General features: G+C 49.8%; 2 protein-coding genes, 1 long non-coding RNA gene and 3 other non-coding genes across 8 annotated transcripts; 4 read left to right on the top strand and 2 right to left on the bottom strand.

Annotated features, from left to right (window-relative positions):
* Positions 1 to 179: 179 nt before the first annotated feature.
* On the top strand, positions 180 to 6,216 carry RPS3 (ribosomal protein S3). The gene is made up of 7 exons (XM_072850931.1): positions 180 to 305; positions 1,176 to 1,306; positions 1,550 to 1,643; positions 2,767 to 2,861; positions 3,743 to 3,930; positions 5,214 to 5,410; positions 6,148 to 6,216. The coding sequence occupies exons 1-6, from the start codon at positions 276 to 278 to the stop codon at positions 5,405 to 5,407; spliced, it is 732 nt and encodes a 243-aa protein (XP_072707032.1). The 5' UTR covers positions 180 to 275; the 3' UTR covers positions 5,408 to 5,410; positions 6,148 to 6,216.
* On the top strand, positions 3,249 to 3,395 carry LOC140646731 (small nucleolar RNA SNORD15). Its single transcript, XR_012040537.1, has one exon. It is a non-coding gene; the product is annotated as a small nucleolar RNA SNORD15 (small nucleolar RNA).
* LOC140646730 (small nucleolar RNA SNORD15) lies at positions 4,716 to 4,863 on the top strand. The gene has a single exon (XR_012040536.1). It is a non-coding gene; the product is annotated as a small nucleolar RNA SNORD15 (small nucleolar RNA).
* On the top strand, positions 5,623 to 5,759 carry LOC140646732 (small nucleolar RNA SNORD15). The gene has a single exon (XR_012040538.1). It is a non-coding gene; the product is annotated as a small nucleolar RNA SNORD15 (small nucleolar RNA).
* A 2,993-nt stretch (positions 6,217 to 9,209) lies between the features above and the next one.
* Positions 9,210 to 16,057, bottom strand: SERPINH1 (serpin family H member 1). 3 transcript variants are annotated; one of them, XM_072850930.1, is made up of 6 exons: positions 15,957 to 16,040; positions 14,829 to 14,872; positions 12,783 to 13,399; positions 12,488 to 12,586; positions 11,840 to 12,072; positions 9,210 to 11,658 (listed from the first exon to the last, which is right to left on the bottom strand). In XM_072850930.1, exons 3-6 carry the CDS (start codon positions 13,363 to 13,365, stop codon positions 11,356 to 11,358), a joined length of 1,218 nt encoding a protein of 405 aa, XP_072707031.1. In that variant the 5' UTR covers positions 13,366 to 13,399; positions 14,829 to 14,872; positions 15,957 to 16,040; the 3' UTR covers positions 9,210 to 11,355. The 3 variants fall into 3 exon arrangements, with proteins under 3 accessions (XP_072707031.1, XP_072707028.1, XP_072707029.1); XM_072850927.1 differs by lacking the exon at positions 14,829 to 14,872 and having other exon boundaries at positions 15,957 to 16,057; XM_072850928.1 differs by lacking the exon at positions 14,829 to 14,872 and having other exon boundaries at positions 12,783 to 13,396; positions 15,957 to 16,057.
* Positions 16,058 to 20,694: 4,637 nt separating this feature from the next.
* Positions 20,695 to 23,362, bottom strand: LOC140648955 (uncharacterized). Its single transcript, XR_012041420.1, has 3 exons — positions 23,233 to 23,362; positions 22,676 to 22,830; positions 20,695 to 20,842 (listed from the first exon to the last, which is right to left on the bottom strand). It is a non-coding gene; the product is annotated as an uncharacterized lncRNA (long non-coding RNA).
* Between the last annotated feature and the right edge of the window lie 822 nt (positions 23,363 to 24,184).

Raw genomic sequence — 24,184 nt, 5'->3', positions numbered from 1 at the left:
ACTCCTGTGCCCGTTTATACCGGTTTTATAGCCGTTTTAATGCCGGCTGTGGGCGTTCACAGCAGCCTGGCAGGGCGGAAAAACGCACTGACAGCGGTAGGGTTAAGCCTCCCCAACATGGCGGCGCGCCAGCGCACCGGGAAGACTACATTTCCCATCGGCCCCCGCCCGCCAGCCCACGTGATCTCGCCGGCCCAATGGGGAGCGGCGGAAGGCAGATATAGCCCTCCCTCCAGGGCCCGCTCCCTCCTTTCCGCCGGGCGGCGCGGCGCAAGATGGCGGTGCAGATCTCCAAGAAACGCAAGGTGAGAGCGGCGGCCCGGCTCGCCGCGGCCGCGGGGCGCCTCCATATCGGCTGGGTCACGCCGGGGGCGGCTCCGGGCCTCGCCGGAGCGGGGCGGCGGCGAGGGGATGGCGGCGGATGCGGGAGGATGGCGGCGGATGCGGCTCGGCGGCCCGGCGGGGAACATGGCGGCGGCGGCGGGAGGCCGGGGTGAGGGAGCGTGCGGGGGGCCTGGGGCGGGGAGGGAGCTGTGATTCCCCCCCACAGCCCTGCGTGGGGCTTGTACAGGGCTCTGGGCTTGTGTGCACGGGGGAGGCAGGCTGGGGTCGTGCTGAGGGGCGCGGAGCGGTGCTGGAAGCTGATGAATTTGATTGGATTTTATTTTACTTAGGGGAAACAGTTTGGGTTTAGTGACTCCCTGCGTCTGTGGGTCAGAGGGGCCGGGAGGGTGCGGGGCTCTGCCTGTCTTGGAGAAGGAGGGAGGCTTGGGGCCTGTGCACTGTCAGGGTGGAAGCGGGAGCCCTAGCAGCAGGCCTCTGTGGGGCTGGTAAAGGGATGTGACCCCTCTAATTATTTTACGTAAATTCACACTGAATCAAAATACGACCGCCAGACATAGCAGCGAGCTATGATTTCAGCATGAAGCGTGGCTGTAGCGAGGTGTGGATCAGGCAGTGCCGCAGGGTCCTGCTAGAAGTGAAATGTCTCTGGGAACTTCAGGGGAGATGCTTTTATTTCTCCCCCCTGCTGCTTCCTCTCAGTTGGGGGGAGAGAGACTGTTAAGTCTGCAGGATGGTCCCAGGGATGAATTGCTCCCAAACTCAGAAAGTGCAAATCTTGTGTTCAGGCTGAGCACTTGAACAGAGCTTGACTTGGTCCGTTTGTTTTTTAGTTTGTCGCTGACGGTATCTTCAAAGCTGAGCTGAATGAGTTTCTGACTCGTGAACTGGCTGAAGATGGGTACTCCGGAGTAGAAGTGCGGGTCACTCCAACCAGGACTGAGATTATCATACTTGCCACCAGGTAACTGAGATGCTGCTGTTGACTCATGGGTGCTGTGCAAGGCTGTAAGGGATGCTGCTGCAGGCTGAAGCTTAAACTGGTAAATATTATGGGAAGCTACTTGGGAAGGAGATCCTGAAGTGATCTTTAGTGATACAGCAGCATTACAACCCCTGACCTAAGTTAGATGCCCAGTACGGAAGCTCTTTGGGATGGTTACAGGCTCAGACGCTTTTCTCAGTCATACTGTACTTTTTTTTCCAGAACTCAGAACGTGCTGGGCGAGAAGGGGCGCCGCATCCGGGAGCTCACGGCTGTCGTGCAGAAGAGGTTTGGATTCCCTGAGGGAAGCGTTGAGGTAAAACTGTCTTGGTTAAAACAGTAGTAAAGTGGGTTGTGCAGTTAGTTTTGTGCACTGTCTGGATGGTGTCAGCTGAAAGGCGGTTTGACTTGAAGATAGCTTGGGGCGTTATCTTAGGGCGTTTTACCTGTTCTCACAAAACACTCTTGCACTGAAATACAAAATGATTTGCTGTTTGTGGTACATTGAGTGCTGTCACTTCGGCCGGTTTTCTCTGATTTCCCAAAAAGGAGGATGCAGATAACTTTTTAAACTTATCTGTACATATTTTATAGAGAATATTGCTATCCCAATATTGAGGTGAAAAGCTAGTCTAAGAGGATAATGTTTGGTATTCATGTGCTACCATTACCCTTATTGAATTCATAATGCTTCTTTCCTTATAAAGAAGCTGTTTTGGTGCGGAAGGATCTTGGAGATTTTTGAGTGTGATACTGTAATGAAATAGATAAAGTGACACACCAGCAATTTCCGGTCTTTTAATGTTTGAAATATGGTGCCCTTACTAGTCCTTTCCTCTAAAACAAATTGGAGGGGGGCGAATGTGGGGTCTGGGGTGGTGCTCCCATTTATTCCTGCTTGGCCAGTGTTGCTGGATCACATTATACAGTGAAGATTGCTGATTACCTCCAGCAAATGCTTAAACCTAACTGAATGGCACAGACCCTCACAGAGCACATCATGATTTGTCAGCTCTAGGAATATTGTGTGCATGATTTTGAATGTCTGCTTCTGAAGTATCAGACTTCGGTCTCTTGGAGATGTTAGATTTAATAATACACCTCACTCTCCCAGCTTTCAAAAATCAAACCTTTTCTTAGGTTTGATTTTAATACTTAAGCAGACTTCTGTAACTGATGTGTTGTAAAAACTGTATGTCAAGCAAAGTTCTTGTGATTGTCTGGATACCTTTCTCCAGTGATACCTAATGTTTTGGGGCTGTTTGAAGCAGCAGCTCTTTGAGACTGCACCATGGATGTTTTAATAGTCTCCTGACTTTCAGTGGAGCATCCTCAGTGTGTCTCAGCTCTGCCAGGAGTAGAAGACAGGCACCAAAGGAGTAATTACAAGTACCTTGAAATACAGCCCTGTTTCTGAGTTTACTTCTTTTTCTTTGTAGCTCTATGCCGAGAAGGTGGCCACAAGAGGTCTGTGTGCAATCGCTCAGGCAGAGTCCCTGCGGTACAAGCTTCTGGGAGGTTTAGCAGTGCGTCGGTGAGTAGAGCAAGTGGAATGTGATGGCACAGTGAGAAAGTGTGGGATTCAAATACCATTTTAAAAAAACTCCTTGCCAACTTGTCTTTAGTTTGAAAATTTAACCTAGTAATGCTGCGCTTGGAGAAGGCAGTTCATATGTTTGATAATTCCACCTTATAGAAGCTTTCTGTTTAGTACACAGTTACTTTTGATAGTAATTGCTAGATAATGTATTTCAGACATAAAAGTTGAAATCTTGGAGTAGATTACAGATTACAAGTTGTCTGGTGTGCATAAAGCTTGTATTTATTTCTTTGTGGAAAAACGGGTGGAGGAGTGAAACACAATTTCAAGCCTTCTGGCTGAATTATAGTTCAGGTGACAGTGGCCTTGCTTCTCAGATCCCTTCGGTGATGATAAGATGACGAGTCAGAAGCGGGTAGCTCTTGTTGCGGTACCTCTGCAGTGTCATGTTTTGTGATGCTGCATGTGGTCCTTCAGCAGGACCATCCTGTCGTCATTGAATGATTTAGAGGCATTTGTCTGAGAAGGGATGGGTAGCTCCACTCCTGACATGGGTGTGTTGGCCACCTTCAGCTGTGGAGCTGCTTTTGTGTTACAAAGAATGTGTAAGGACCACAGCAAGGACCGTAAGTCACAAAAGTTTTGTTAGACTGGGCTTGACAGTGCTAAAATGGTGTGAAGAATTTTGCTGCTTTGCGTAGCATTGACAGAGCTTTGGTTGCACGGGTGTGCGTTTGGAAGGCTTTTTACAAACAAAAGTTGAAGTCTGATTGCCTGTGCTTGAAATTGAGGTAAAATGCCTCCACGGAGAGGCATCCATGTGGATTTGGCAGAGTGGAAGTAACGCTGTGGCTGTTGCTGCTCTCTCCCTGCAGAGCCTGCTATGGTGTCCTCCGCTTCATCATGGAGAGCGGTGCCAAGGGTTGTGAGGTGGTTGTGTCTGGCAAACTCAGGGGTCAGCGTGCCAAGTCCATGAAGTTTGTGGATGGCTTGATGATCCACAGTGGCGACCCGGTGAATTACTACGTCGACACAGCCGTGCGTCATGTCCTTCTCCGGCAGGGTGAGTAGCTGGGATGCAGATCCCTTTGCAGCTCTGTTGGTTCCTTCTCTCAGTGCTTCAGAGCCAGAAGATCTCAACTCTGGCATCCTGTGCCTGCAGGTTGGAGGCTTCCCTCTGTCACCTGTGGGGTGGTAACTCACATGATTTTGATGCACCACTGATCTTGCAGAGTTGTGCTACCACTAGTTGTTCTGACTCTGAAAATCTGTTGTTTTCTTGAGCATTTGCAACTAAGCTCTCACTGTGGAGTTTCCACATTACATCTGAAGTAGAACTTTATTTGCATTTATGTTACGTGAATGGGAAATGGAGAAGGGGCCTTCAGCAGACAACGGAATTTTGTGTAGTCATCCCAGGTGATCCACTTCTCTAGTGGTGGGGATCGAATGTTTCCAGTTGAGAATGTGGCTTTAGATTTTCCAGATGCTCCAGATACTTGTGGCCTGTGGCCTCTGAGGTTGGTAGCAAAACAACTTACAAATGAAATGCATATTGACTGAGTTTAAGAGCTGTTGGCAGTTTGGATTCTGGCTTTCCTTGCTCTTAGGGGTAGCAGACAGAAGATGGGTGCTACAAGACCCATGAAAAAGCAAGTGTCAGACAGTTTTCCGCCATTGCTATAATCTGTCAGGTCTTCCCAGCTAAACCAGCCAAGCCTGCTTACACTTGTCCTTTCCCCTGGTAAAACACAGGTGACTTCTGCATCTTAATTGGCTTTGGGTTGCTTAATTGCAGAACACCTGATGTAGGGATACTGGCATAGACAAAGCTATTCTCCGTCTTCCCTTCAGTGATGATATGATGACGAGTCAGAAGGGATGTCCTTGTGTCATTGCAGCCTGTTCAGTGCCACGTTCTGTGGTGCTGTGCTAAGGCTGCCTTGGGCAGGATGTCCTATTCATTGGATGATTTAGAGGCATTTGTCTGAGAAGGGATGCAAAAAACCCGGTGCAATTTCCTTGGAAAGTGAGCTGAGTTATCCTGGGAAAGACAGGGTTTAAAAACCATGGCATGACTTAAGGATATAGCATGTTTTCATCACAGTCCCAGGCTGCAGTTAGCAGAGACAATTAATTGGATAAACACACTGATGTAAATTCACAGTAACTAGATTTTTAAGCTATAGCACATTTGTGTTAATCGGGTTGCATCTTCAGTGTTGTCAGGAGATGTTTTTGATGCAGGTAGCATATTTTGTCCCCTTGGGGCTCGTCGCTACGGAAGGTGTGCTTGATATTTTGTGTTGAATGAACATGTCTGTGTTGTCCTGTCACTCTTTGCAGGAGTACTGGGGATCAAAGTAAAGATCATGTTGCCCTGGGACCCAAGTGGAAAGATTGGCCCCAAGAAACCTCTGCCAGACCATGTCAGCATTGTGGAACCCAAAGAAGAGATCTTGCCCACCACCCCCATTTCAGAGCAGAAAGGTGGCAAACCAGAACAGCCAGCCATGCCTCAGCCGGTTCCCACTGCCTGAGGGGTAAGTGCCTGTGAGTGGTGGGAAGTAGCTTTGGTGAGGATCCATGCGGAAAAGGTGTCATGTCACCAAAAAAGCTGTCAGGTAGCTGGGGTACTGGGAGGAAAAGCTGCTGCATTGTACCAGGTGCAGTGATCATCTGGGTTGGGTTTAGAGTATTGCCCTGGATGAAGGGGGCACAGTTTAAGGCACGCTGTGAACCAGCTAAGCACGCCCTTCAGTGAAAATGAGATGACGAGTCTGAACGGGAATATTCTTGTCCAAGTGCCCTGTTTCATGTTGTGTTCTACAGCATGAGTTTGGGGACCTTGGGTCACAATTTGAGTGACTTAGAGGCATTTGTCTGAGAAGGGTTCAGTGCCTTGGATGTTTTCACATTGTACCACCTACTACCAGTGTGCGGTTGACAGCACAGGGTATTTATTCCTCATATACACCCCCAGTTCGGGACAGACTTGAAAATCAATAACGTTGAGCACGATATGTAGGCTAGTTTTGTAAGTAAATAATCAAGGTTTGAAATCCTGTCTCCCTGAATGAGTAGCTTCTAAGGCAGAAATTGATAGCTTGAAATTGTCTGAGACCTGCAGAAAGCAGAAAACAGTGGCTAAAATGCAAGAAGTGAGAGATGCTGTTTAATTTGAACTCTTGGAGCCTGTTTGTTCAGCATTTTGGGTAGGAGAATGGTTATGGGAAATGGTTTGCCAACATCTCACTCAGTATTTTGTTTTTCATTGTAGGGTTTGTAACATCTGCAACCAGAAGCTTGACTGTCCTGAAAACATCTCTTAATAAAATCACAAAAGACAGTGTTTGTGGAGGTGCTTTTTTTTGCAAGATGTATTCCAGGAAAGCCTTGCTCCTCCTGCCTTTGGTATGGAAGGAATTCTGTTGCATTTCTTCCAGCTTGTGTTACCCTTTTGGAGTGAACTTACCACATCCTGATCTAAACAAAGTGGGGACAAAATGCTGATTTCTAGGTAGAGCCGGAGCAGCAATCCAGTGTTTAGAGAGTCATGAATGACACTCCATGAACTGGAGTAGTACTGGTAATGCTTCAGTTACATACCAATCCCTTTCTCCGAGGTTTCCAGAAGAGGGAGCTTTTTAGCAATGTCCAAAGCAGTTGCGGTGGTTTATACCTTTCTGGCTTCATGTGAATGCTATATTCTCATGTGAAGTTCTATATTCTACTAAATGCTTTTTTCACATCCATACATCCATTTCCCTTATCGCTAAAAAGATGTTCACTATGTGACTTTCAGGGCTGTACACTGTATAGGAACATTATAGCTCCTGTTAGGGTCAGGTAACCTTAGTTGGTGGAGATATGGAGTGAGACAAACTTCTGAGTAGGTATTTACACATTAGTTGGGGCGGGGGGAAAAGTGTACACTCTGGATTTCAAACCTTCTGTCCTAAGCTTTGAGATGGAAATATGTTTAAGCGATTGGGGAAAAAACTTGTCTTCATTTGAGCTTGAGTATATAGTGCATTAATATGTCACTGTATTAATAACTGGCTTTAATGAGCTGTAGGATAACATAAGTAGATCCTGAAGTTGATAATAAGATGGCAGGGCTACTTACGCTATTAAAATGCATAGTCTGTAGGCAGGGATGTGTTTTCACTTCTCTTCTGTTGCTGTATGAGTTGCTTTTGATGCTGTTTTGTCTGCTGCGGTCAAGTTAAAGCCCTGTAGCTGAAGCAGTGAGACCGAGCATTTGGTTAAGTTTCAGACAGAGATTCTAGTTCTGTCAGCTCCTTTCCCAGTGTGTTTTTCCAAGTCCAGTGCAGTAATGGGAAGAGACTGTTATGCATGCGCATAAGACATCATGTTGTGTACAGGATCAAGGCTTTTGTTCAGATTTCGAGAAATTCAGAACCTATTTGTTGCATTGACAAAAATTGTACAAATCTGCAAAATTTGCTGCTTGGGAATAGCTTTTACATCCAGATTTCCATTTTCAGGAGGCTCCTCTGCCAGAGCTGGGCAGGTAACTTATGAAATGGAATTTCAAACTGATGGTGTCAGGAACTGGTCTGTCTGCCAACGTGTTTGGATGTGTGAGCCTCAGCCTTCCTGTTCCCAGCTTCTCTGGCAGGCTTCCTGGAAACCCAGCCTGGCAGGGTGCTGGCTGGGAAGCTGGTTAAGTCTGTCAGAGACAGATGTGCCTTCTCAGGGTGTCAGAGAATGAATCAGATTTCAGGTTTCTGTGTACGTCTTTCAGTGGAAAGCTTTAAAAATAAGTTATGACATGTTAAGTGTTAGAGTAAGTAATACCAACATTAATTTTTTAAATTTTTTTTAATGTGAATTTGAATTTTGAAAAAAAAATTCCAAAGAAAGGTGACAGACCGGCTTTGTCACTTCGCAGGAGCAGGAAATGTGTGAAAGCTGGAAGGCCTGAAGCAGTAGAAGGGTGACACACAGTGCAAGGCCTTGCATGTTGTATCTAAATTCTTAAAAGTCCCTATATACTAGATGATGATCAGCTGGAAATTTCTCCTGCAATCCTCCAGTGAGGCCTGGCTTTCCTGGAGATCACTCAACTCTTTTTCTGGTTTAGAGCCCTCCGACCCGGTCCATCAGCCCGTTAATCTCACAGTGCTGATCACTGGTAGAATCAAGAAATATTTAGTTGCTTGCGTGTAAGATCAAGAGGTGTGCAAGCAGTGTGTTTAAGAGTGGTATTGTATCTCGCTACACCCATCGTGTTGTGAGAAGCTGAGGACAACATCAAGGATTATCCCGTAATGGTTGAGGTTTGCATGTGTGAACTGAATACCTTTCTGGCATGCATTGGTTGGTGCATACCACCACCGTGAGCTGTTTGAAGAAGCTCCTAAAGGAGAGGTAAGGGGACTTGTTTAGTTCCCTGTGTCTTGAGGGTGCTGTCTTCCCTAGGGTGAAAACCACAAGTATTTAAAGCTGCTTGCAAGACGAGCTGGGGCTAGATGGGCTCAGGAGCTCTGGAAAGCTTTTCAGTTCCTTGCAATATTGCTGTTCCAGGTTGATGGTGTTCCTGGGTTGCCACAGTGCTGGAGATGGCTGCTGTAATTTTCTGCAGTGAAAGATTGATCTGGCAAGCATATGGTGCTTTTTCAGTCTGAGGAGCTCCATGAGGATGCGTGTGCCTGCCTATCCCAGATGTGCGCTATTTTGGCACAGGGAGAAGGGGAGATGTCTGTCTGTGGTTTTAGTTTTACTTCTGAGTGGCAGAAGGCTGCATGCTTGAATGGACAGCAGGTTAATCCATTTCCAGCAGTGGAAGGACGTGGGCCAGCAGGGTCTGACACTGCTGGATTTTCCAAGACTTAGCTGTATTCCCACGGCCATAGTGCAGGTTCTTGTGGTTCTTTTTCCTCTATCTCGACTGGATCTCGGCTAGAGAAGCTTTGGGTTGTAGGGTTGGGAAGGCTGGTCCCTGTGGCGAACACCTCAGTTTTATTCCTACACTGCTATATTTTCTCTTTAACTGAGCTATTTGCTGCTCTGTTAAATGTCAGAGCAGGGAAAGGCAGTAGGTCCTCTTGACTGTGAAGCATTAAAGATGCTGGATACTTGCAGTTTCAGGAGAAAAATGTTCAAGTGAAAAGCCAATCTGCTAAATAGTGTTCCCTTCCCACGACACAGATGTCATGGGAATTCACGTGTTGTTGTGCATTAAGTCTAATTTTGGTCCATAATTACCAGATTAAGAAAGGTGTGTTGGATTTAAGGATGGCAAGGAACCTCTCCAAGCTCTTTAAGAGTATTTTTTCCCACCCAAACCCTGCAAGTGACTGTGGCTGCCAGGGGTTCATTGAAAAAGTTTTATTGCAAAATTATACAACTGTCATTGTGTGGTACAAGAACAGACAATAAAAGCCATCAGACGCCTGCATCCACATGATGCAAATTATTCACAATATCCCACAGTGTGTTCTCGCCTTGCCCACCCCTTTTACCACCCCCCCCCCACCCCCCCCCCCCAATCCTCCATAACGTGCTACAGCATGTGGGTTTCAGTGCGCTGATTCACCGGGTAGTGTCTAGCTGGGCTTTAGGCTTCCTGTGCATTTGGGTATGTCCTTGTGGATTGCCTCCTACCTCCCAACACGGTGGGGAAAGCACTTTGGGAAGAGAGTAGGGACAAGATCTCCCATTCTGGCTGGCTTGGATAGGAATTAGGGCAGACAAGCTTTTTTGCAACTGTGTAACCTTGCAAACCTGGAGAAGGCACGGTCAGGTCAAACTTGGGGGCACAAGCTGCTGTATTTTTGCCTGTACGAAACACCTAATAGGAGACTTTGTGGTTGTAACTTTAATAAATAAGTGGAGTTAGTGCTGTGTATGGTCTGAAAAAATGCAGTATTTGGCTTCTATGTAGCAACCTGACAGCAAGCACATTGGCAGGGAAATAAAACAGAAAAGCAATGCAGTCACTGTCCTTGCTGGTTTCAAATAACTGGCACTTAAATTGTGATGCACAGATTTCTCTCATTTCAATAATCTTGTCATTACTTGCTTTGTGATGTCTCTCAGTGCGTAGCAAGGCTTACCTGACACATGCTTCAACGCTCGTGGGATCATATCAGTTACTTTAAATAATATTAACCTGATGATATCCCTTAAAGAGAAGAAGATAGGAATAGCCTCCAAGTCTAGGCTGGAGCAGGCCGTGAAACTTGCTAATTATCAGACATAAATACGAGTATAACTATAAATACATTTGTTTTTCAGTGTGCCCTTATCCAGGTCAGCCAACAGGGAGCTAAAGCGTCACGGAGGAGAGGAGCTTCAGAAAAGGGTCATTAGGAAGTCAGGTAACGGCAGCTCTAAAGCTTTGTATTTAAACGAAAGTGGAAGTGAACCTGATCCACCTCCCTGTGAGAAGCCAGCAGGAGTCCCTTGGCCTGCTATGGGAGCTGATGGGTACCAGCCCTGGTCATAATTGGGAGAACCTTCACAGTGGTAACTGTCTCTTTCCCAGCCCTATGTGCTGATGCAGAAGCACCGAGAGAAGCGGAGTTCCTCTCTTTGCCTGGTACAGGATGTTTAATTCCAGATGTTGGCCCAAGAGCCCCCTTCGTGATCCCCAGAGGGGTGGAGCACAGCCATTTCTACCATGCAAGAGTGTTGAAGGCACCTCAGGTTTATCTTTCTAGAAGCCCATCTGCTCTTGGCCTCTCTGCTGACACCCCAAGCCACTTACTTCTCTGTGAAGTGTTGAGCAAAGCTGCACTTGGCTTTGCAGTGAATGTTCTAGCTAAGGAGCTGATGACCTGCTGCAGTTGAAGCATCTAACAGTCATCCAGAGCAGGGTTAGGCAGGACAGAAAGGCACAACTCCATACAATCTCCGTTCTTACATGCTGTCACGGTCCTGCTCTGCTCCCAGGGCCATAGAGGGGGCTGGACCGCAGAATTGGCCCTTCGTGCTCTGTTATATACCACTGAAGATAGAAGAGAGAAGCAAGGAACAACTGCAGAGCGACCAGAGCCACTCTGGTGTGGTGCCGCATAGCATCAAAGGGGGACAAAAGTAAGTGGCAGAGCTGAATGTGCAGAAGCATTTGCGATGGAAGGGTGGAGGGCTTGTGCCTTTGCAGGGCCGATGGTAGCAGCAAGGTACTTAGCAGGAGGTTTAACTCTAGTGCAGGGAAGAGCTAGGCATCAGCCCGAACATCTCAGCTGAGGATGCCAGTAGCTGAGACAGTGCATGCCAGTTCCCTTGCACTCCTGGTGACCCTCTTGTGCCAGGCTCCCCTGTTCCTCTCTGGAGGTGGGTTTGTGCAATAAGTATTTTGGGGTGAGGTAAAAGTGTATGCTGGTTTCTCATCACAATGCACCCTGGTCTGAATAGCACCCATAGTTCGAGAAGGATACAAAATAGTGTTTCCCCTTTTTTGAAATCTCCCACTAAAAAACACAAACCAAAGCTCTGGGGAAAAAAAAAAAACTAACTACAACTCATCACGCATCTTGTCCCCTTTGGGCCTCACGAGTCTGCCGATGAAGAGAATGGAGTTGGTTTTATTGTCCTTGATCATGAAGATGAAGGGGTGGTCAGCATAGAAGAGCTTGGGGTTCCTCATCTCCTCTCGGCCGTAGATGTCAGCATCGTAGGGGTTCCCTTCTGTGTCCCATTCAAGAGCAGCAGCGTGGAAGACGTTGGACAGGTAAAGGTCTTTCTTGCCAGAGATCTTTGATAAGTCAGCCTTGGTTTTGTCAATGGCTTCTGTCAGGCCCAGATCAGCCAAGTGTTTCTAGGAGGAGAAAAAGGTCAGCAACCCTCCCAGAGATGACACAGTACAATCCTTTCCAGCCATGGTTAGACTAGCCGCTGGAAAAAGGATGACAGGCACAGATAACCCATCATCCCACTATCTTCTCTCCCACCCCAAAGAACTGTAAGGCCCAACTGTTTTCTTTAAGGACCTCCTTTACCTGAAGGTCGTGGCTGACTTCCAGGATGACTTTAGGCAGCGAGATGGCCACTGATCTCTTCTTCATCTTGCTGGCCCAGGCCTTTAGCTGCTCCCTGTTCAGCAGTTTCTCAACTCTCTCCAGAGGCTCCACATGGTTTGGCATGATAAAGATCATGCTGGAGAGCTTGTGAGCAAGTGGCATCTCTACCACCTGGAGTTTCTCTGTCTCATCATCATAGTAATTGTAGAGACCTTGAAATCAGAAGCAGGAAATGGTGAGATGTGGAGCAGAGGCAAAGTTACCCACAACCTTGTTGTGAATTCACCCTGGACTTTCCCTGACCAGCAAGGGAAGCGAGTCTGAACACTGTTTTGGGATCTGGCCCAGCATTACTGGACTTGGCAACAACTCAAAACTGCGGCTCTCGTTTGCGTGGTGAGCTAGGATTTATTCCTAACAGCCAAGCACCCAATAGTAAACATGGATTCTCTCTGCTCACAGAGAGATTGAGTCAGCAGAACAAGCACACTCTGCTTTGTTCCCTCTCACTCACTGACCCTGAGGCAAACCAATCTTGGAAGCAGTTGGTGGAAAACTGGGTAACGGAGCAGCAATGAGCATTAACTCCGCTTGGTCTTGACATGGGGCAGGAGGTTTGCAACGTACCTGTGCGATGCATCATGGGAACTCCCACAGTGTAGGAACGGGTCACCATGAAGCCACGGTTGTCCACCATCTTATGATGGAACTTCTCATCCCAGTGAGCTACAGGAGAGAGAAATTCAGGTTGTAAGAAAAGGGAATGACTGGTAACTTCATGCACAGTTCCTAACTACTCGCTCTGAAAAAGAGCACGCCTCCAGTGGACCTAGGATTTGTTCATCTTCCCATTTGGGCTGCTCTGTATTGGCTCACGCTAGGTTTTGGGTCACTTGTGTGAAGAATTGAAGGTAGAACTTACGCTTGAAGAACATGGCATTGACGATCAGGGCCCCATCAGTTTTCTCAACGTCTTTTGTGACCTCTGGGAGTTTCCCATCCGTGGTCTGGGCTGCCCACTCGTTAATGGATTTCAGGGCGCTCCTCTTGTCTCGGAAGTTGATCTTGGAGTGCTCGTAGTTGTAGTGTTTCTTGCTGTTCTTCACAAAGTCATCGGCGAAGTTGATGGAGGCAGGGCCGTACAAGCGGTTGCCGATCTTCCAGGTGACGTTGCGGGCTGTGCTGTTGCTGACCTCGTTCAGGAGCTCAGACAACCCACTGTGCATGTAGTCGTCGTTCAGTTTATCTGCGCTGAGCACTGCCTTGGCTTGGGAGGCGGTTGTGGCCTTGCCCCCGAGGGACACGAGGCCGAGTGAAGAGGCAACGACCACGGGGGACAGCAGGATGTTCTCCATGTTCTTGTCTTTTGCCATGGCATGGTAGAGGTTGAAGGCTAGCGTCGTGCTGCGGTCAGCCAGCGTTGTTGCCTTGTCGCTCAGCTTCCTGTCCTCTGAGGGCACGGCTGCAGCGAGGCCGCAGAGAGCAAGCACCAGAATAGTCCACATGGTTTCAGCAGCACCAGACACCTCTGAGGACCTGCTGGGAAGAAGAGCTCACCGTCAGCATGATTCACTCCCTTCCTGGAGCATGCAGAGACCCCAGGGGCTCTTCCAGTGAAACCTGCTCCAGTGATAGACAGAGCATCTGCATCAACGCTTCACTTGGGGTGCAACGATCCCAAGTCCACGCTGGGCTTTCCCCTGAGCAACAATTAGTCTTCAAGAGTCCAGGCTGCACTCTGGCATGCAGAGCCTGTGCATTTTGAATGAAAGCTTCCCTTATAAGCAATTTTACTGTATTACTCTATGTTCATGTACAGTAAATGATTTAAGGAGGGGCCAGGGAATGGAAGCAACAGATATTTCTGGTCAGGAAAAGCTAAAAGCGGGATGTTTCTGCTGCCTAGGGGCCACATAGCCCCTGGATTGACGGGCAGGGCTCTGCTATCACAGTCAGCATACGGCAGGGATCGTCCTCCCTGGGGACCCCAGCTTAGTAGCCAAGAGCTCAGCTTTCCAGACACTAGATGGAGCCCATGAGCTTCCACCAATAAGTCAGAGGGGCCCCTTGAGAAGATCCAACACTGTCTGGTCAGCTCTGTCTGACTTAGTTTTTGCCTGTACAGCCCTGCCAGGGAGGTAGCGGGACAGAGGAAGGTGGTGGACCCCTCCTTTCCCCCAGCAGAGCCCCTTCCCAATATGTTCATACATTAGGTAGATGCATCTCATCACAACGTAGGTGCACCTATCCCCAGCGAGGGCTCTGAGCTACTAGCTTCGATAAATCTGCAGGCTGCCCAGTCCTAAATGCTGTGCTTGAAAGCTCTTTGGAGCTCATCCCGCCTGCCTCCAAGGCTTTAACCTGTCCCCAGACCTTCCCTCCCTCCTAACTTCCCACTGCTCACAGCAAACCTTCCATATCGCAGATCCCCAGGGCTTAAATTCCACCTTCGCGCCCAAAGCGAGCTTTTCCTGACAGGCTGGATCATGCCTAAGGCTACAATGAAGTTGCGTTCCTCAGTCCTCTCCTCTCACCCTGCTCCGGGCCAGCCTCAGAGGCTGCTCCTTGCGTGCGGAGACAAGAAAGGGCTGTAACAGGGCAGCTTCAGGGTTAAAGCAAACAGAGCAGGAAGCGAAGGGCCCGCTGGGATTACATATGGAAGGAAACACGCACATAGCCCGAAGCAAAGAGAGTGCGCAGTTGCACCAGGGACCAGTTGCCAGAGTGGGGAATTACGTAGCCTCAGAGAGGGAGGCAATTTGTATCCTAAAATCCTTTTGGGAGCAAGCCTTCCGTTGAAAGGAAGAGCCATCCTGGCTACCTAAGAGCAAAGACTTGTGCAACAGGCTCAAAACTGCCCTTGATGCACTTTTAAGGCGCAGACAGCACTGGGTGCAGCAAGCATTTAAAATCTGAAAGGTTTTCTTTTGGGTTTTTTTTTTTTCTTCCCTTTTATTTCTAAAGATACCTTGAAACTCTTTCATAGTGAGGTCAACGTTTGCCTTTTTCATTCTGAAAGAAAACAGATACATGGAGTAGTTCTCTTGCAAGCAACGGGCGGCCCATGCCGCTTACATCCTCAGCTTAAAAAAGGTTCATTACTTCAGAGACCGGTGAGAAATTTGGCCGGGCTGCGATGAGTGACGCAGCCCATGGCGGCGAGACAGAGAAATTTTGCCCATCCTTGGATTACGGCTGAGATTATTGGTGAATTCATAACCCAGGGTGAAAATAGAGGGAATTTGGGGGAATGCGCAGCCGTAACATCCTCTCTTGCGTTCGTACAGCGCACCCCTGCAAAGGGACGCCCTGTGCCAACGTGGCATCCTGCAGACCTCCTCGGGGCTGTCGGGGACCTGCTCTCCTGGCAGGATTTGGAGGTGCCATCGCCCACGACGGCCAGCCAGAGGCACGCACCCCTTCGAGGACTGTATTTCTCCCATGACCAAGACAAAGCCGCAGGATGGAGGCATGCAAGCAAAAGGCCATTTCCATGTCAGGAGAGGAACGTGACGCTTCGTTAAGGCAGGCAGAAGGACAGGGTTAGTCAGTCTTGTCGCAGGGAGGCTGTAGGGAGAGCTCTTCCTCCTGCGCTGGGCCGGTGCCCAGGGTCCCGGAGGCTCCCAGGCTGGGCAGGAGCAGGGGCTGAAGGCTTTCTCCAGCCAGGGTTGCTCCGGGACCACTTGGACCAAGTTGGTGCTTCCCTTACCCCCTCTTCTCTTTCTTCACCCCCTGAAAACTTCTCCTGGGTGCAAACCCAGGGTGCAGCTTCGCTGCAACCGTCTTTAGCAAACTGGAGGTGGTGATGGTGGGAATCTTTTAATATCTTTTCTCCAAAAATAGAGCCAGCTTGTGGGGCAGTCCGTACCCTACACACATCCCCAATCGCAACCCACCCCAATGCAACCTACCCCCCATGCAACCCTCTTCCCCCCCATGCAATACCTCCCCCCCCGACTTCCCTGCCCTGTGGGGCCAACCAGGAGCATGCAGGACCCCAAAATAACACCCGGCCTGCTGCAATCTCAGCTTGGCCGCATCCCTGCCTGGCAGCGGTCCTGCGAACCGGGGCTGCCCCGGTCCCCCCCTCCCTTACCTGCGGCGGGGCGGTGCGGGGCTGGGACGCTGCTTTGCTCGGCTCCCCTGTGCACCTCGCCGTCCCGCGGAGGGGGTATATAAGGGGCCGGGGAGAAACTTCTGGAAAGTTGGGAAAAAACCTCTTAAAAACGCCTGGGGAGGGAGAGGAAGGGGAGGATCCGATAAAGCTCTCCCGACCTCCCGCCAATGGCAGGGAGCGCCCGGCCCCGCCGCTGCTGCGCGGGGGGGGTCCGGCGGGGCCGGGGGGACGCGCGGTCCCTCCTTCTGCCGGCACGGCCGGAGCTGCCTCTCTGCCTGCCCCCCGCCAGCCTCGCAGCAGGGCTACGGGAGGCTCTCCCAAGCCCAAAGGGTGCTTTTGCATTTTTACAAGGCTCTGGTGCATCTTATTCCCGCCCCCCCCGGCACCGCTTGAGGCTGGGTGGTTGGTGAATGAGGCGGGGGAGTTATTTATTTTTCTCTAAGGTGGCATCCTCCATGAAGTCGAGGGTGTTGCAAAGGGCTTCAGCCACGACCGGAGCAGTCACGGGCAGCGAATGTTTCACCATCTGCACCTGGGTCGAGCCACATCTTGCCACCTGAAATGCCCCCCTGTTTGGCGATACCCAAGAGGACCTGCATGCGCTCTGCAGGGACCTGATGGCCAAGTTACGGGCAGCTGGAGAACTTCCTCATATCGCTGTATCCCACAGACACTGGTTTTCCATCCATCTCCCCACCTGCACTAATACCCACCTCTCCTTTTCCCCAGCAGCTGGGCTGATGGAGGGGTGAACCTCTTACCCATCACATCGTCCATACTTCCAAATTTCCCCCTGCATCGTAGGCGTGAGATGAGCAGGTCGGATGGGGGCTGTTCTTCATTGTAGCACAACACGGTGGCAAAACCCTCGTGTCCGGCAAACGTACGCAGTTTAGAAAAGCGTTATGGCAGCAAATATTCGCAGCCCCAAAGTAATGTTGAAGGAGTTAAATGCTCATGCCGCCCAGTGCCAGACTGCCTGGCTGAGAGCGCTTGCAGCAAAGTATGTGCCATAGAGAAGTTTCCGCGCTGAGTCACGAGTATTGAACGCTGCTCGGTTTCAACCCTGTCACATTTTAAGCGGGCATGGGTTTTTTTTTTTAATGGCAATCTGGGATATCGTGATATTCTAGGTACCACCCAGTAATTAAGCATCATCCTCATTGATGGTTACCACATTAGCAGAAGGATGCCGCATCATTGTGTTGTTTAACTGATGTCTGTGTCTTTGCTTGCTTCTAATCACCAAGCAAGTTCATTCCCCCCCCATTAATGCTGGTTTTGGCTCTGCAAGTTTCTCTGCTTCCCTCACAAGATGGGTCTCAGCAGGTTGCTACCTCTTCCTATAGTAGAAAACAGCATCTGATTTAGTGTTCTGGCTTTGAATATTCTGCCCTCAGACCTGGGTTCTTGTCTTGCAAGCACCTTGCAATTGGGATCATCTCATCTTTCCGCTGTCCGTTTCCCTGCACAACATCCGTCCACTGCTTCTAGAAGATGGCATCAAAAAGTGACATTTTTCTTCTGTCTAAACCGTTCAGATGATGCCATGCGAGTAGATACTCCGCACCTCAAATGAGGAGAGGTCTTTGAGCCCTCCCTGTACAAAATTTCCTACCAGCTGCAATAACCCAGCTCCCCAGAACTCTTAATAGCAAACCAAAATGCGCGTTTCTACGATGATTTCGCTCACAGCACCGATTGCAGCAGCAAGACCTTGATAACAGCGGTTAGCAGATAACGGGAGGTTTGTTCTGGTCACTGGGTGTTTGCTTCTGGCTGTGAGAAAGATTGTCCCGTTCATCCATTCCCAATAGCCTTTATTATGGCTGATGGATATCATGGCGGTGTCATTTGCACAAAAGCTGTTACAGGGGAAAAGTGCCAAGGGGTCTCACTCGCTGGGCGACCTTTTGGGCGCCAAGCCTGAAGTCATTTCAGCTGCCTGAAGGCTCCTAGCTTTGTGTGATTTATTTAACTTTTTTTTGTTTTCTTTTTCAGTGGTGCGTGTGGAGAAAGAAATACCTGAACAAACCACGTTTCCAGCTGACATCTTCCCTGGGCATTTTGCATTCAAGCAGGTACCTTACGCTGCAGTCTTTAATGATAACGTGCCTAAACGGTCCTCATGGCCTCGCAGTGGTGATGTTCAGAGATCAGCTTCCTTCTGGGAGGGAGTCAATGGGAAAGAGAGGTTTGAAGTACCTTAAGCATCATATTTTCGGGTACGCTAGTATATATTTGGAGCAGTTTTCTTGGCTTTGTGTCTGCATAAATGATCAGAATGTGGCCCCAGGGTTTTTATAGCACGATCTTTGCTTTATTACTATGTTGCCATAGCAAAAAATGGATTTGCTGATAGCAAACAATCGATACGCAGGTGAAAAGTTACTGGTCTGTACCAGCAGCATATACCAGCTGAGAAATGAGAAAAGCTCCTTTAAACTTCCAGTGTCAGCTTGTCTTCTCTGCCAAGCTCTGAATTGCTCCACCTTCAAACCCTTCTGTGTAATTACTTCCCATGTAAGATTTTTTTTTTTCTTCCTAGTGAAATTTAAAATAAACTCAAAAACTTTTAATCTTGATCTCTTTCAATGCCTCCCAGCACCAAACTCCTTTGACACAAGTGCAGGGCTCTGTGCTTCAGTCCTTTTAAGTGGCTTTGCCTCAATAACGGGAATTGGGAGTTGAATAAAAATAGTTCTTTGTGTTTGAGGACAGGCAGCCCAGCATAAAGGTATTTCAAATTTTTGCCTGATTTTTAAATGTATATTCCCCCCTATTCCTGCTATCGCTAACTGTCCCACACTACTAATTCATCCCCCCAGACAACACAATTCTGGGTGCATTGCTCTAAGACAGCCACGATAAATCTACAGGGGTTTAGGATGTGAATATGCAGAAAATGAGTACATTCTGCCAAAATGTCAGCAAACAGCTTCATCTTGACCGTGAACATATTTTCCAGGGTAAAAGGGCTAGGAATCGGGCCGATCTGCATTGCAGGGGAAGATTTCTGTTGCTATCGAGTGATTTCCAAGTGCAATTGGACTTTGCAGGGGCTCTGGCCAGCGGTCCCTACCCCCACAGTGCCACGTAGGAGATCCTACAGCAGTGGGATGGGGGAGAGGACCGGGAAGGGGGAGCGATACTGGGAGTTGCCTTCTTCCGTCTTCTCTGCTCCTTTAATGAGAGGGCCCAGCTGCCAAAAGACACATCCACTTCTCCAGCCCAACTCCTCCCCTCCAGCCGCCCAGCTTTAAAACGCACTTGCGTGTAGGGCAAAACTTGCATTTCTTTTGTCGCGAGTTATTTCGAGTGCGGTTACGCTCCCTGGGGAGCCTTTGGATTTCGGTGGCTGCAGATCTGCTGAGCTATAACATACTTTAATTTAAAAAAACCCAAAGAGTTTGTGATATGGGTCTGATCCTACACGCCCTGACAAACCTGACGGAGATTTGCAGCCTCTTGTCGCAGTGCCTAGGCCGGGTGTGGGGGAGCTGCTGGGGTGGAGGACAGTGAAATCCGACTGGTACTGGAAGTCCTACACCCAGCTCTGCGGTATACAACCCATGCCCAGCTGTAAAACATCTGGACTGATGCTGTCGTGGTCGTTTGGCTTGTCTTATTTAAAGCAGTGTTACTAATTCACTTGATTACATATTAAAGGAGCGCTTTTATTTCTGCAAAGGCAAATGAAAGCAAACACTGCAGTCTAACAGGCTCTTTGGACACGACTTTTTAAATATAAACTCCAGCAGCTTTGCACATTCACCCTTTCCTGTAGGCTACAGTGACCCAGGAGTCTGACCCTTGTTTTCCTGTATCAGTGACAGAGTCTGTCATCTTCTAAGCTGGCATGAAGCAGTGCTGGTGCAGGATTTCTGTGTTCCAGGATCAAACATGCTCTGTAGCAAGGATAGCAGTGAAGGCAATTTGTAGAGCGGAGATACTTAGTCCCTTCTTGTAACTCTCAGCTTTAATGGGGCGGGGGATTAAAGCTGTTCACCAGATCCCACAGTTAAGAGCATGGAGCTGGGTAGAAGCTAGCAGGAGATCATTTTAAAACAGATCCCAGGCAGTCCTTTTTTCATGCAGTTGCATCCACAGGAGGTAGATGGGATCCAAGCTAAAAGGCTTAGACAAATTACATTAATTAGTTCCAGAAGTAGATACTAATGGGGATGTACGCTGAACATCCCTAATCCAGCAGGTGTGGGTGCTGGGGTGGCACAAGTGCAATGGACCACAGGCAAGCTGGAACCAGTTGCTTGCCCTAAAAGTGCTTGCCTCTCCCGTGGTCGCTGGTGGAGCAGGGCTAGCTGGACCACGCTGGCCTAGTAGGACATTTTGTACGTCTTTATGAGCCCCAGAGTTTATGAGCCTCACCTCCCCCTCTGGGTAACTCATTTACCTCTGGGGTTTCTCTGTGCTGCAGATGAGGAAGGCAGGGATGCTCAGAGCCAGCATGGGTCTGGCACTGAAGAGCAGCTGAGAAGCAGTCCTGGTGCTGAACATCTCTTGGAGGGAGCACAGCACTTGGCAGGATTAGGTCTTGGAGGATTAAAACCCATGGGACCTGCAAAGATCATGGTGGGGGCAGCCAAGGTGATACTGATCCTCTTTGCAGCCTCCACCTTGAATGCATCTAGTCTTCCCGCAGAGGATGCAACAAGCCTGCGAGACTCCTTGATACAGTCAAATTCCCGAATTTGCACGTCCCCATTGTGTCCCCCATCCTGGTGACAGCGTTATCTCACCTGCCTGCAAGGGTGAGACAAAGGCAGCCCTGATGTGAATGCTCCCCTGCCTCTGCACCGCTTCTCGCTTCTCCTGCCCGCATCTGCTGGGCATCGTTTTCTCACCTAATGAGCAGGAATGGACAGAGAAGGTGAACCAGCCTTAAAGAATCCCTGCCTAGGTCAGCTCAAACCTTCTCAAATCAGTTCAACCCTCCCCAGACCGTTTGTCAGTCCCAGGAGCAGTGTTATCACTGATTCAGCTGGGATTGCAGAGGCACTTGCGTGTGTCTCATCAGCCAAATCTCTCCCCAGACCAGAGCAAACGGTTCTGGATGGAGCCTGGAAGCAGCTGTGGCCTTAGGATCCAGCCTAAGGTCATCTCCCAGAGCCACGTGAGGAGCCATGGGGGCTGGGGCTGGTGGCAACCAGTATGACTCTAGGCTCAGGTGAGTTCCCAGTAGCACTCAAACACCATGGCTTCATCTCTAGGCAAACCAAGCGTGTGTTGGATGAGGGGTTCCCCATCCAGAGCTAGTCAGAGCTCACCTGGTTCTCTGGGTACCCACATGCAAAGGCTTTGGGGGGGATTCTGCTTCTCTGCTCAGCTCAAGGGCAAGTTCAGGATTGGCGCTTTAATTTTCCCCTTGCAACATCCTCCTTTGCCACTCTGAACTCATTCATGCAGCTCAAGGCATGTCGGAGCAATGGCTTTGCAGGCAGCAATGTCTCGGACTCAGGCAGAATCGCAGCCCATTTCCCTCTCTCTGGCTTGCACCCATGCCCGGGTCCCGGTTTGGCTGCAGCTGGAAGGGACCAGCTTTGTCTGAATAGACAGCACACAAAGGATGGCAGTGAAGCTGAAAGGCTGAGTGTCCCGTGGATCTGTGCCCTGGCCTGTCTGGTCTGCCGCATTGACGAGCCAAACTCATCTCTGCTAGCCGCATCCCCAGCCCGGAGCTGGGGATGCCGGTCCCTGGCTTTCTGGGAGGTCACAGGGTGGGTTTATGTGCCCTAAGGGTGCAAATTCAGCCTATGGATGCATGCATCCTCTGCAAAGCACCCGTCAGCTTCTGCTTCTTCAGCAGATGTGATGGAGGAGAAAAAGGAAGAGGGAAAGAACTGTGATTGCCCTAGAGGGGGGCGAATTCTCCATCCGTGGTATCACGCAGGTATGCCGTGATGCAGGAACACGGAACGACAGGCTAGCGAGGCCCCAGCTGCCGCTTTCCCACAGGGCATAGAGGAGAGAGACTCCCTTGATCCCAGCTTGTAATCCCTGTTTAATACACCCAGAGAAAAGTTCAAAATCCACAGGGTCTCCTGCCAACACGTGGAGGCGGGGGGGGGGGGAGGTGGAAATTCCTCTGGTGCTTTCGGGTGGAAAGAATGGCATCTGCGCGGCCTCGGCGGAGGTCCAGCACGGGTGACAGCAGATCTGATTGCAAACTCCTGCATCCTGTACCTTCCCGGGAGCTGGGTGGAGGAGATGGGGTCCTTGTGGACAGACGCAGCTTGGGGACAGGAGTTTGCCATCCCTGGGCAGCAAGCTGGGAGGACCCACGTGGTCGCCGGGTCCTGTGCTCTTTCTACACTGATACAGGAGCTCTGATTTGGGGTCGTGGCACAAACCAACAGGACTCAGGACTCCGGGGTACCCTTTCCAGGCTGGCTGGATGAGCTGTCTTGGACTGGTGATACGCACTCCTCAACCCCTCCCTTCTGCCTCGCAGTGACTGGGACTGTCTGAATCCACCCGAAAGTTAACCGAAAGAAAAAGAAAGCGGTTAGTTTTTCAGCCACGTCAGCCCCACGAACGCCAGGGCCATCTCAAGGGTAGGCTGCGAGAGCAGGGTGAGACCAGTGATTTGGGATGCTGTAGCTTCAGTTTCCCCACTGTGAGGAGCCTGAGGCAGGCACCAAGGAATGTGCCATTTCTAGTTTTTTACCCTTTATTACCAAATATGAGCAGAAAAGGCCCAGGAACGGGGAGGTCGGTCTGCTCAGAGTCATGCACGGAGTGCAGCTGCGAGGGGGAATCTCTGATGGCTCGTTAAAAGCTGAGTTCCCATCCGCTGCGACGTTAAAGCTCTTCGTCGTCTCTTCCTGGCTGCCTGTTTTCAAGAAGCATATGGGAACTTAAAAGGTTTGAGCTCTCTGCCTCTCCTTTAAATTTGATTGAAGCTGTCAGAAAGCTGAGAGGAGGCGTAGACCCACATGTGTCCCCCCCCCCCGCAGCACAGCAACGTTTCAGGCCTCTTCGAAGGAAACGGGATGTAAAAGGAAACCATTTATTCTGGAGCCAGCTGAGGGAACAGAAACGCCCCTAAAACCAACCCTTGCTTGGAGAGAGATCCTTCGGCAGCCAATCTTCTGCTTCCAGCTCGGAGCTGCGCTGGGGCGGGCAGTGGGGCGGGTTCAGCGTGTGCACGCGTGTGCACGCGTGTGCATGCGTGTGCACGCCCGCTTGTGTGTAGGCACACAAGTTACACAACTGCCTGTCTCACCAATCTTACCGGTGTCCCTCAAAGTGCCTTGGTTGTTGGAAATCAGGTCCCCAACAAGCTGAGCTGCAAAACTCTACCACTGGTGATGCCGATGGGATGGGGGAGCCGAATGCAGGACAGGGCTGAGGCTGGCGGTTTTGCTGCGTTGTGGGCTTCGGGGTGCTTGATGCAGCAGTTTTAAGGCAGAAAAGGAGGAGGGGAGAGATGAATCTGAGAAAAGACATGCTGGGCTCAGCACCCCCCTGCACCGGGCAGCAGTCCAGCAGGAACAAACAGCATGTACATCTCTCATCGCCCACGTGCTGCGGATGTGTAAGCAAAGGGATGCTTAGGAAGGGGCTTGGCAGCCTCTTCGTCTTTTCCGCTTTTAACAGAGGCAACGGAAAATCTGCCCAGAGAGATACAACAGGAGAAAGGGCTTCATCCTTCCCAGGGTCCAGGGACCACAGGCTCTTGGTTGCCCCAACCCTGGTGACCTTGTTGTGCTGATCTGGTGGGACCAAACCAGTTTGTGTCTAGATCCGAGTCGCTGCGTCTTTGCTTGGGATGACGCAATGCACCCACACGGGAGGCAAATGTCACACCGGTCGGGTCCCTTCACGTAGGTCCAAATTGGGTGAGGGACCATAACCCTCGCGGCAGTTTAGGAGGTACCTGCAAAAGGCCAAGACCAGTCTCCAAGGCACGGGGACTGGCTGGTGGAGGATTGAGCACGCGTCGATGAGAACAGAGAGAAGGCATTCGAGGGTTTCTTTGCTCTCTGTGTCATAAGAGTGGTTGAGCTCAAGTGAAAGTTACCCGGTTGAACTGAATTTGGCCTTTCCGAGCTTTCTAGTGCTTTTTGCAACTTTAATGCCAATTCTGATGTCACTTTGCAGTGCGTGATTGATACATAGTGTCACATGTACAGTTTAATACATTGAACCATGTATTTCTCTCTCTCTGAAGTTTCCTATATCCC

Source organism: Ciconia boyciana, chromosome 1 (assembly GCF_034638445.1).
Source record: "Ciconia boyciana chromosome 1, ASM3463844v1, whole genome shotgun sequence".
NCBI classification, from domain to species: Eukaryota; Metazoa; Chordata; class Aves; order Ciconiiformes; family Ciconiidae; genus Ciconia; species Ciconia boyciana.
The sequence above is the reverse complement of the archived record's forward strand: the minus strand, read 5'-3'. Positions and strand labels throughout refer to the sequence as shown.